General features: G+C 38.5%; 1 protein-coding gene across 1 annotated transcript; it reads right to left on the bottom strand.

Moving 5' to 3' along the window:
* Positions 1-214: 214 nt before the first annotated feature.
* LOC150107510 (uncharacterized) lies at positions 215-9,379 on the bottom strand. Its single transcript, XM_090391357.1, has 2 exons — positions 8,896-9,379; positions 215-2,920 (listed from the first exon to the last, which is right to left on the bottom strand). The coding sequence occupies exon 2, from the start codon at positions 2,807-2,809 to the stop codon at positions 719-721; it is 2,091 nt and encodes a 696-aa protein (XP_090247483.1). The 5' UTR covers positions 2,810-2,920; positions 8,896-9,379; the 3' UTR covers positions 215-718.
* Positions 9,380-12,876: the final 3,497 nt, after the last annotated feature.

Genomic DNA, 12,876 nt, shown 5'->3' with positions numbered 1-12,876 from the left:
CATTTTTTATTTTTGTTTTTAGAGAAAATTCGCATAAAGAATAACTGTAGGCGTGGGTGTTAAAAAAGTTATCAAACAATATTGCGATGACGTCATAATTTTAATTTTAGGGCATATAACTTGTTTGTAATGAAGTTGTTCTTTTATAATTTAACTAAAGCGAGTTTCATTTTTTGTTGTGTTGTGCATATTGGAATGGTTTATTAATACACCATTTATTTTTTTAAAACTTGGAAGCATTTATTTCCCAAATATCACATTCAGAGAAATATAATTGAGCTCTGTATTTTGGCCATTGAGAGTGACCTACAGTCAACCCAAGCATCGCACCTTTAAAACTCACTTCAATCTTCAAGCAAACAAATCCTACGCATGCTCAGAATGTGAGTCACATGAAGCAGCTTTAACATAGGAAGTTCAAAAAGTTTGTTCGTATTTACAATGGAGCAACTGAAAAAAAAAGTTTTATATATTTTTTATTGTTCTTTTGTCGTCTGCACTTCCTCTGTTGGCACTATGAAATAAAGCAAAAAGACTGTCGTTAACACGTGAACAATTGAAGAAAAATATCGAAGCAAATTAGATGACTACTGACACGGTTTGTGACACGAATCCAGTGGATCGTCAGAGGCACACAAGGTTTAGGTAACCAATAGATACCAATGAGACTTCAAATTAAGTCTATCTATATATGTACATGCACCTAACCCATAGGGAATCATAAATACAACGTCCCGATACGTTTATTATGGGATCCATTGATTATTTTGCTGCTAGTTGGCTCGTGGGAAAAGATTAGCTTCCTGTTATCCAGACCATTAGCGATTTCATTCTGGATTAAGTTGTACTTGTTGTGGCTTTCCACTTGATTAACTTCCCAGAAGAGGTTAGTGAGGGACTTCGGTCGAGATAATTTCCTTTCTTTGGATCCTCCAGATCCTGAGGACGTCTGTCCTCCAGAATTACTTGAGTCCAAAGTGTTGAAGTCAATGGCAAGATTGGTCAAGGATTTGTATCGTATGTTGAACAAAGGCGATGTAGTCAAAGACTTGCTCCTCACAGTCTTCTTAATGGGAACTTTTTGAAGAGGAACATCTTTTAGAAGAGGAGAACTCTTGGAATATTTAAAAAAACGGGATTTGTGTGGGACCCTTTGTTGTGCGGGACTTTTGATGAAGAGTTTGTTGTTTGCAAAATGGTTTCCCACAGAGTTTCCCAAATGAATTTTGCCACTACTGCTTGAGCGGATGGGAATTCTAACGTGGCTTTCTCCGAAACCGTTAACTTTGGAGTCATCGCATTTCTTGCCGATTTTTTCGTAAATGTGATCTTCCAGAGGATCTCTATCCTTGGAATTCATCTCGGTTTGTTTCCCGGATGACACCTTGTTTATGATGCTTACCGTAATTTTCTGATGGGAGGTGATACTTTCATCGGCGGATGTTTTTCTAGCCGGAATGGTTTCGATCGGAGGGGGTTCAGGTTTTTCTTCGCAGGAAGCTTCCACTTCGGTAGGCGATGCCGGAGCTGAATTCGAACTCTCCGAAACCTCTTTACGTTCCCCGTCATAATCGTTTTTGATCTTTTCTGGAAGGGGAGCGAATCCTCTGACGTAATCATAAATTTGGTCTATTTCGTCGTATCGATGATCCACCGGACTTCCTTCTCTCTTCTTATCTCCCTCGTTAGAGATTGTGGTCGAGTTTTTCTTTTCTCCACCGCCACCTTCCGTTTGTCCAGGAGGACCAGGAATGGTTCGTTTTATACGCGGAGCATAAGGAAGGTTTTTAATTCTCTGGTTGTGAAAATAAGGATAACTGGGCTTGGATTCCGATCGAAGTTCCTTGCTAAGAGAAATGTCAAACACTTGGATCCGATCCGAGATCTCCATCATCATCTGTTTGCACTTTTCCGCCAGGATCGAGTACTCGCGTAATTTCACCAGCGAGTCCGTATTCCTTGGAGCTTGAACTTTTAACGGAGCTGACGGAGGAAGAGCGACGATGCTGGAATCTTTAAGAAGGGGAAGAGCCACGATGGATTCTTCTTCAAATAAAGAGTACAATCGCATCTCCGGAACAAAGTGGGAGTTGGATTTTAGTCCGTTGACGGGTTTCCCGTGCACGAGTCGCACCATCAGCGGAAATCTTTTGTTCAGTAGATTTTTGATCGTGTGCACACCGGATATGTTTTCTTCGCCTGCTATAGGACTGAACTTCCCCCTCTGATCGAGACCCAAGTAAACTGTCTCCCCTTTAGACGTAAAACACCTCAGGAACCTGTTGGATGACTTTCCCCTTGAGGGAGATACCAAATCTTCGCTTACTAAAACCAAAGTTTCACCGGCTGCGATTGTTCTCATTTTGTCGCTAACACATTCCCCATCATCCCCTCTAGATACGTAGACTTTGACACTTTCCCTCAATAAACATGTTTCCGGGAACCTTCTGGCTAAATCGGACACACTTTCGATGTGTTTCACGGCTCTGCCATCTTCCGACAGAATTTCGAACCAACCTTCGTAATTGTCGGGAATGGCGAGTTTGGGGCCAATGGGTATAACACGACGACTGTCCTTAAACTTGACACACTGAGCAGCAACCTTGATTCTCTTCCCACCGGATGCAAGAAACACAATTTGATTGAGAGAAGGAGATGGCAAACTTGGAACACCTAAATTCATGTATTGGCCTTTAATGATCTTTGCTACTTGAGGAAGGTTGAATTTTTGGGTAAATTCTTTGAGATAGTAGCCTTCATCACCCCATTTTACTGCAGACAGGTAAGCGCTGGCATCACTTCCTGCCATTTTCCTCGATGGATAGATAGAATTTCTTTACGTAGAATGAAAACTAGTTGTAATAACTCTGTTGGTGAACGGATCAGAATGTTATTCAGTTTTTGTACTTATTTGACGAACCTAATGAATAAAAAAAAAGGAAATTCAATCAGAAAATATAGTTATATATAGAAAATAAACTAAATTAATGAAATAAATAAAAATTTACAATAACTAGAACAAGCTAAAAGTAAATCAGGTTGAATTCACTAGAGGGCGCGCATGTTCCAGGTTAAGAAGTACAGAAATCAACACATTGTTTTCCCTCACCAGAAACGGATACCTATATTCTTGCCTGATGACGTCAGCAACAATGGACTGTGTTCATTGTCACATACTGTTTCATTTTCAGACCAGATATTGTTGAACAGACTGAATCTTGAGATACATGAATTTTAAGTGTTTCACCCCTCTGACGGCAGAGGGCGCTTCACCGAGAAGAGTTATGGTTGAAGTTAGACACATATTACAAGTTCACCTAACAGTCCACGGCATATGAGGTATTATATTGTGAATGAACCGAATAAGTGTGTTCAAATAATAAAGAAAATACTGCAGGGACTCCACCCCTTTTGAGCACGCCTAAGAGTGTTTAGAAGAAGAGGTCAGTCACGACAACCAGAGCAGGTAGATGCAGAAAATAAAGATGCAGTTCATGTATCGGGAGGTCAGAACAAGCCGATTACTAAGCTTCGTTAGGTGGAACGGCAGAAGCCTAGAATAATAGTAATTTTCCAGTGGTGGGAGTATGCAGCCGTCCTCATTATCCGGTACCCTTAAGGGAGGATTCGAGATGGTGTGACAGTTATTTAGTTACGTTCGTAGCTGCAGGCTCTAAAAAGGAGAAGGAGGATGTGCGTTCTCCATTTTGTCAAGTGTGAAAAGTGTTTCGGGAAAGAAAAAAAAATCAAGAAATAGTTGTGGTATTTCGTCATAAATAGACACCTAAGGATGCATTGAAAATTGCTTCCAAATATATTTTACATTCCTAGCAATTGGCCCGAAAACAAAAACTGCACTTCCTGTACAAAATTCCATTTCGACCGCGAAATTGAAATTGGCAATAGAAATTGACAGCATGTACTTTGTTATTTTATTACTCAATGACGTATTACAACAATAGATTTTGAGCTTTAGACGCGTGTCACGATTTGTTGAAATCGACATAATGAGAGATTTGGAATTGTTAGTAAGTGTTTATTATTTCGTCACAGTAAAATATTGTAAGGAGCATGCGTTAATGAAGTGATATAATTAACATTTGATTTTGTCATTGTTTTATTGTTAAATAGGACTTAGTTTTTCTCTCTAAATATTTTATTATTTTTTTTTAAATTAATGATATGCTTAAATATATGTTCATGCTACATTGTTTAGCATGAACATATATTTAATAATTGTTTAATAATACAATTTAATATGCTTTATTTAGACCTGCATAGTGATTTTAATTTTTGCAGAGTTGAACTTCAACGGTATTTTAATTCCAATTTCTATATCTTTTCCTTACATATGCATTGATAACGGTGTTATTTACAGACATGGGTCAAGCGCCTACATTGCCCGATTTAAATAACATTATAAACGACGAGATTTTTTTCCTTTTATTTTATTATTTTTTTTTATCATTATTATTATGTCAAATGTTTTAGAGCGCATACACACGAATTCGTAGACAATCGCCTCAAGTGAAATCGCGTATTAGCCTCATTGTCTTTCTATACGCTGTTCATTAAATGAACAAAAACGTCTTGCACTCACATCCACACACCTAGAAAATAGGACAACTCTAGACTTGTCTGTTAACATCTACTTTGTACACACAATACATTATATTGCAGAGACGCCTCCAGAGAACACGAGAGAATGGAGTCCGTACATTAAATTTATATTCTTCCTTAATGGGTTTTTTTGTGGCAGATATCTTTTCGGTATTATAGTAATATACAGCTGAAGAAACACTACAGATTAATACATGTAACCAGTACCAAGGTGTGTATGGATATGGTACTCGCGCGTGAATGCACTCACACACACACACACACACACACATTCCATCAAGTAGAATTCCAAAGTCCAATTATGCTAGTTAGGTCTCTACTCTAGATGCCTGAAGCAGTCTTAAATCCTTCAGCTGTTCCATACAAAACCGTTCAAGGCCGATTATGTGTTTGAAGCAAGAGTTCGAAGGTGACTGCATGTAAAACTATGAGGATAACAAAGAAAACCCGGATGTCAAGTTGTATGTGCGAAACATGATGTGTGTTTACTGAGATCTTTCCCATAATGCAACCCCGTTTAATGTTATATGCACGCAATTGTAATTTTGATTGATGCAAATATTCGGGAAGAAGTTAATTGTCTTTTTTTTTTTCTTCTAGTTCATAATTTTTATTGCGTTCCTTGATCATTAAAATGAATCGAATTTGCTTAAAGGAGAATTTTGCTAGAACTGTTTGATTGTTGGGTAACGTGTAAATAATTCTAGACCTAAATTTATGAGTTTATTAAGAAAAAAAAGTTCCTATAAAGTGAAAACTAAAAGAGAAGGTCTTTTATGTCGCACTATCCTTAAACATATGTTTATATTGTCATATTTCCAGGAAATAATCGTTTTCAGACATTTATCACATCAGTGGACTGTCTCCAAGGTTGTCTGCACGTTTGTGTACCCTGCGTACAATGATCACACGAAAGTGCTTAAAGGAACAAACGAAGTACCAGACATCGTTCTCACAAGATAAAGCCGAGTCTCGAATTAGCATTTGCACTTTCCTTAAGTATGAATCTTCCTTTCATCAGTAGTATGCCCACATCAAAAAGGCCAATTAAGATAGAAGGTAATGTCATCAACATAAAAAAAATAAAAAAAAATCACTTTCTTAGTATAGCACGAAATTTGTCCTTATAAGGAGCGAAGCAAATTATCCATGTGACAGTGTAGGGATAAGGTGTTATTGAGCTATTAAAGCTCTGATCGTGACAGGAGAGTAACAGCAATAGCCGAGCCTCAGTTAGAACTTCATTGCCACATTTAAAGGTAAAGCCCTCTCTAAAAATTCGGACGATCCCTAGGCCACTCATTCGTGGGCGAAAGACCGTCCATCTCAGCGTTGGCCTTCCACCCACACGCCACCACCGAACCGAACCACTCAAATTCCGAAGAAAAGCATTCACCGACAAAGCCCCTCAGCGGGCCGTGCCGGAAAACACTTTCTCCGGAGACTCAAATTGCTCCCTTAAGGCAAAAACCTTAAGAGAGCGAACTCAAAACTCTCGAATCTCTGCGCCCCAGGGGGTAATAGCAACAGCCGAACCTCGGTTAAACTTCATTGGCCACAGCATTGCCATATTTAAAGGTAAAGCCGTCTCTAAAAATTCGGATTCGGACGATCCCTAGGCCACTCATTCGTGGGCGAAGGACCGTCCATCTCAGCGTTGGCTCCACTCAGTGATGGCCTTCCACCTACACGCCACCACCGAGCCGAACCGCTCAAATTCCGAGGAAAATAATTCACCGACAAAGCCCCTCAGCGGGCCGTGCCGGAGAACACTCTCCCCGGAGACTCAAATTGCTCCCTTAAGGCAAAAGCCCTAAGAGAGCGAACTCAAAAACTCTCGAATCTCATCACCCAAGGGGGTAACAGCAACAGCCGAACCTCAGTTAAACTTCATTGGTACAGTACAGCATTGCCATATTTAAAGGTAAAGCGGTCTCTAAAAATTCGGACGATCCCTAGGCCACTCAATCGTGGGCGAAAGACCGTCCATCTCAGCGTTGGCTCCACTCAGTGATGGCCTTCCACCCACACGCCACCACCGAGCAGAACCGCTCAAATTCCGAGGAAAATAATTCACTGACAAAGCCCCTCAGCGGGCCGTGCCGGAGAACACTCTCCCCGGAGACTCAAATTGCTCCCTTAAGGCAAAAACCTTAAGAGAGCGAACTCAAAAAAACTCTCGAATCTCATCACCCAAGGGGGTAACAGCAATAGCCAAACCTCAGTTAAACTTCATTGGTACAGCATTGCCATCCATTACCCTCGCAGGGTTTCGTATTCTACACGAAAAATTTGGATTTATCATTATTTTAATATAATTAATATATGATAAGTTTAAAAAGGTTTGTCTATGTTCTGTTCTTATAATTTTATAAAATATTAAAAAACTATTGAAATATTATAATATCTAAAATAAAATATAAGTTGCATTATGTTTTCTAACGAAAAAAACAAATAAAATTTTTTCCAAGTAGTGTAAAACCATCGTGCATGACATCATATCCATCTCAAGAAGCCATCAAAATTTTAAAAATATTTTTCAGCTAGTCTCAGGTGGGAGCATTTGACTTAAGAAAGTGTCATGTTCTGTACTGTGAGATTACCACATATTTTAAATCATTTTACACTTTATAACTGCATAAAAGCGTTTTGAAGTATATGTAATATATATTGTTCACGGAGATTTTTTTTTCCCCTTGAGGAAGAGAGTGTTTATATAATAGGCTTAATGGTCTTCCAATCATCTAGGAATTCTTCTTCTCTGACTGTTTTCAAATTCAAGTGCATGCAATTGTCTTTCCTCCACCACCACCACACACACACATTGGCCTCTTGTTGGAATGTTTTGCAGAAGGGTGGGAACGTCTGAGGGCTCGTAATGTATAATGTCGTCTCTACAATCTTCCTAAGGGATCTCCAAGGTCTCCAAAAAAGAGTTCGGCAGAATAAAATAAGGCTGCCGAATGTCTTTATCTACCTTCATCCGTGCATCCGTCCTAACTCTTTTCTGAGGGGATCCACCGAACCATCATGCATGTCATGCACGAGAGGCGACACGTGCAGGTGACAGTATGCAATCACTTACTCGTTTTTATTCGTTCTCCTAATTTCCTTGACAGTTTGCAGTCACATTTCAAGGGGGAGAACACCGCATGACCTTGTTAAGGGTGTCCGTGTGGGAGTTTCTGCTGTTGTCTTTAGCTTACAGAAAACATGGAATGAGCTCTAAATTCTCTTCTCGTCGCCCCCCCTCCCTCCCCCCGACCTATACTTTTCGTTTCTTGGTGGAGAATTAGGCATTCACATAAACAGGAGAGTTTAACAGGTCTCTATACTTCTTATGTCATACATAAGACATTCTGTACAGACGGAAGAAAGATAAGGAGGATGCTATAAGACAATCCAACATCCTAAGGTGAATTTATACAACTGTTTTTGCAGTCTTTGAAAAAATTTCCATATCTTCATTTATAAATAATTGCGCAATTTTTTTAAATTTCATTATTGCAACTATCCATTGTTGTTTAACTTTAATGACAGAAGTATTGCATTTAAAAAAAAATAGCGTTACATGAATGTCGAGTGTCATATAAATACACGCAAATCAACAAGACAGAAATACATATTAAAAAAATGATAGTTAAGAAAAATTACCAAACTAAGAAATATATTTCAGTGCATTTAACTATTTTGATTTATGTAATTTCATTTTATCCGTAGATTCAACTTCGTTGAGAATTTTCTAGAAGTATTCGTGATATGTTAGAAATCGACCTCGGGTGTTAAGACTAAAGGATTCAGTCCTGAATGTGTTAGAACAGAATCAGTCCGAATTATTGTTTCGGAGTGGTTCTCCTATTTTTTTATTAGTTTTTATTTAGCCTAGTTAAAGACAGATAATCATATTACTCTCTCTCTCTCTCTATTTCGCTTTTTTTGTTTCTATTTCGAATATATGACGATGCTCAATCAGACCACGAAAAGGTTTGGGGAACTTATCGTAATGTGTTACTTTTATAAACCTTCAATTTCTCCTACCAACTTTTCCATGAACATAACAAGGGAATCTTTTTTTGTATATCATTTCTTTAATTAAAACGTACACAAGTTAATCCTATCATAGGCTCATTTCTGGATAGCAATTGTTAACTGAAATGCGCAAGTGTCAGCTTGGGTCTGTTTCATACTCGAACATTAACATGCAGAAAACACATACACAAACACACACACAGAGAGAGAGAGAGTGGAGAGCCACACCCTTACGTTTTCCCTTACCTGATCCGCCATCCCACGAGCATCCAATAAAACTGTGTGCCCAAAGTGGTAGCAACTCAGGAGTGCTCAACAATCCTACGAGAAAGATGTCATAGCAATAGAAAACCCGAGAAGGTCTCCCATTCGATGGCTAATTCGGTCCTTAGGGTAAGTTTCGATGAAGTTTGTGAGGCACCACACTATCCTCGAGTGGTGGAAGAAGAAGAAGGCAAACAGCACCACACAAGAAGGCTGGAAGATCTCTCCGAGAGACGCTTTTCGGACGGCAACCTACACAGATGACAAGACTAGATTCCAAATGGAAGAAAAGGTCGCACACGGACATCCCGTCAATCACGTGATCAAAAATGTCAACATCGAAGGTATCCAAGTGCGGCAGGCTACGGAGGTCCCATAGCCCCAACGCCAGCTGTGCTGCCGACTGTCGGTACTACCGAGGCGAGCAATAACTGCTTGCCCAGCTGCTGCCAAAACCAGTATGAGGGAAAAGAAGCCTCGCTCACCTGAGTAATGCTAGCGTTCCGGGTCGCTAGCCTTGCGACTACATGCGCGTCGCGTCATCTGACAGTGTCGGCGACACGCACACAGAAACACCGGAATGGCTGGTTTGTGGCATGGCGCGCCCCTAAGCCTTATGAACTTTCTCTTGTTTCGCCTTCCCCGCACAAGGAAAGTGGACTCGTCCGGACCAGTTGTGGCCCAGGTTTTCTACGGAAACAGGTTTGGCCAGAACATCCCAGCGACGTCCTGCCTTGCAGTGCCGAGAAGGAATGAAACCAGGAGAAAGTAGGAGTTCGCTCTTTCAGATTCGATTTAGTTGACCCCCCCCCGTTCTTTCTTTCTTCCCCTTCGATACGATCTTTCCCTCATCCTCCTCCTCCTCCCCCTAGCCAACGTGTAGAACCACTTTCGCTGTGGTGTTGTCTTTCCTCAATTTACTCTGTCGTGCGAATGCCAAACATCCCATCGAATTTCACTTTCTTAGTAACTAAGTCAAAACATCTTGAGACGATGCTCTCTATGAATGCAGATAATTCCAGTTACGTGCATCACGGTAAATAATTTAAACGCCGTCAATTTTATATACTAAACTTCCAGCATCCCAAAAGAACCCAGGAAATTAATATTTAGATCAGTGGCTTAATGCGTCTGATCTAAATATTAGGTCTCACGATTCTAAGATCTCATCAACGTTCATGAGGCAAGGACCACAATTTTTTTTGGGGGGGGGGGAGATATCGAAAACATCCCCTCTTAATCGATACTGCACAACACTACAGAACTTCCTGATCGAGTTCAATGGTATTGAATTAACAATGATTGATTTAATTCAGTTTTTGACAATTCCAAATTTAATCCACGCGTAATTAATAATCGGAACTTAATCAGCTAATCTAGATGACTGCTAAATATCTGTTAATTCTATTAACAATAAATCCAGAGATTAAATAAATTTAATCTCTGGATTCAAATCTAGTCTGGGACAAGAAGAATATAAGGAATTTTCACATAGCGAGGTATTCTGTCTCTTACGGAGATGGAGGGGTTTTCTCTTTTCGTTGTCAGCAATTGCGATTGTTGACTTAGCTGCACCAGTCCTAGACGGGAACACAAATGCAGTAAATATTGACTTGTACAAGCATTCGCAGTTTTCAATTTTATCAGTAATATTAAATATTTCGCATATAACTTTAAGGGCAGAACAGTGGGTCGGCGTCATGTTTATAAAGGTTATGTCTTTTCTATTACTGTTATTTTGTAATTTATTAACCTATTTCCGATTTAATAAATACAATTAAAAGTTTGGCTAACGTATACAGACAGTAAGTTTAATATATAAACTGTCTCTTTTTTTTTTTTTTTTGGCTAGATGGGTGAAGCGAAAATGCTTTTCATATTCTCCGTTATCTGTAGATGAAAATGTATGGATGGGGTAATATAGGGCTATAAGTTCTGATCATGGCAGGAGTTTAACAGCAATCGCCGAGCCTCAGTTAAAACTTTATTGACTATAGAATTTCCATCCATTACCCTCCCTGGGTACCCATTTTAGTCGCCTCGTACGCCATGCATGGGCTACAGTGGGGCTATTCTTATCCAGGCTACCACACGGGGTATTGCTATCTTAAAAAGAGTTCTTAAAAGGACTGGTTAGATGGGCGAAGCAGGAATGCTTTTCATATTCCCAGTTATCTGAAGAGGACAGTGAAGGATGGGATGTTATTGAGCTATATAAATAAAGCTCTGATCATCGCAGGAAGGTAACAGCAATAGCCGAGCCTCAGTTAGAACGTCATTGGCTACAGCATTGCCATCCATTACCCTCCAAGGGTATTAATCACCGCATCTCACGGACCTATCCAATTATTCAATTCTTAAAAGAACTGGGAGATAGACTGAGTCCTTGACTCTTTATCCCGTCATCTAACTGAAGAAAATCTGTGTGGATGGGGTGTTATTGAGCTAAAAGCTAGTCATGGGTGGGTAACGAGCCTCAGTTAAAACTTCATTGGCTGCAGCATTTGTTATTCGTTACCCTGGAAGTCCTTTTTAGGACTTCCAGGGTAAGGACTTTCTTCTCTCCTTCGACAAAAGTCTCCAATTATTCAATTATTTTATCACACATTTATTATAGTTATAATTATATAAATTATTTAAACGTGTATAATGTATTTTTACATTTTGAACTAATTTTGCTATTTAAAAACTTTTTTTTTTAATTTCTAATTATTACGTCTGAAAAAAAGATTAAAATTTAGATTATTTTATTCTGAAAAACAGACAAACGGACCAAAAGAACTCGAGATTTATAGACTGTACACGAGAGTTCTTCCATATTCAACTTAACATTTTCTCTCTCTCTTTTTAACTCAAGCTAAGTTATAAATTATATGGGTTACGTTTTTCCTCTCCGGTATACAGTTTCTCGGCTCATAAGTTACACGTTGCGTGTCGCATCCTAGATTACGTTCCGCTGTTGGTCTCTGAACTCACTGCTGTTGCAACTCCGTCCACGAACGTACGAGATCAAAGTTTGAACAAAGGAATCCGCTTGCACGGCCTCAATACTCTTTCAGACAATGGCACCAAAAATCTCTTTTGCTACCAGCAACTGCAGTGTTGACTTAGCTCCACCCAGGCTTAGGTGGGGCACAAATGCTGTAGATAAACACCGACTCGAACAAGCATTCGCTCTTTTACGTCTTTATTTTTCATTCTGTTATTCAAAAACTGTATCCTAAATGTTTACACATTCGTATCTGTCTCGCTATGAACAGTTGTTCTACCATGACCCACATTTCCCTCTTAAATCAATTAATTAATCACTGAACCGAGTAATTCATTATTATACACACTTGTATAAGACGAATTTTATTTTAATTTTTAATTAAATATATTATGAGGATTTCAATGGAAAAAAAATGTTCGTAATTTTATTTAATAATTTTTATTTAATAAATATTTTCTTTCATTTAATAAAATATAATAGCAATTAATAAATTTTATTTAATTTTTATGAATATTTAATAATAATAGAAAATTTTTATTAATAATTTTTTATTTACTTTTGACACCATTTTATATAGGTAATAAATTTTATAAAATTTGTAAGTTTATTCTAAAAATGAAATCGCAATACCGTGGTATACAGCGAATGATAGATTGTTTTAAAAAATTCTTATTTTATTTTGTAAATGTTATTTTTATGATGCGATTTTTGGATTTCACAGAAATTATACTCATATAGCTTCAAGGTTAACAGTAAGAAAAAGGCTTTTGCTTTATGGACAAAGAACTACTTTAAGACTATAACTTAAATGATTACTGCTGATTAAAGTTTGTTATCGAAAAGAATATTCATTTCGGTACACAATAAATAACGGAAAAAAACTCACATAGAAAGATTATTTATTAGTATAATTTTCGCCTGTGTGTCACAGGCATCTTCAGTACATTAAGCTCAAAATTAAACACTAACTG

This window comes from Typopeltis vanoorti, chromosome 4 (genome assembly GCF_054136105.1).
Source record: "Typopeltis vanoorti isolate ZY-2024b chromosome 4, IOZ_Tvanoo_1.0, whole genome shotgun sequence".
Classification (NCBI taxonomy): domain Eukaryota; kingdom Metazoa; phylum Arthropoda; class Arachnida; order Uropygi; family Thelyphonidae; genus Typopeltis; species Typopeltis vanoorti.
Note: the sequence above shows the minus strand (reverse complement) of the source record. Positions and strands in the feature narration are given on the sequence as shown.

Bases quoted from the DNA above. Each gene is read 5' to 3' on its own strand.
- LOC150107510 (XM_090391357.1), bottom strand. From the start codon at position 2,809: ATGGCAGGAAGTGATGCCAGCGCTTACCTGTCTGCAGTAAAATGGGGT.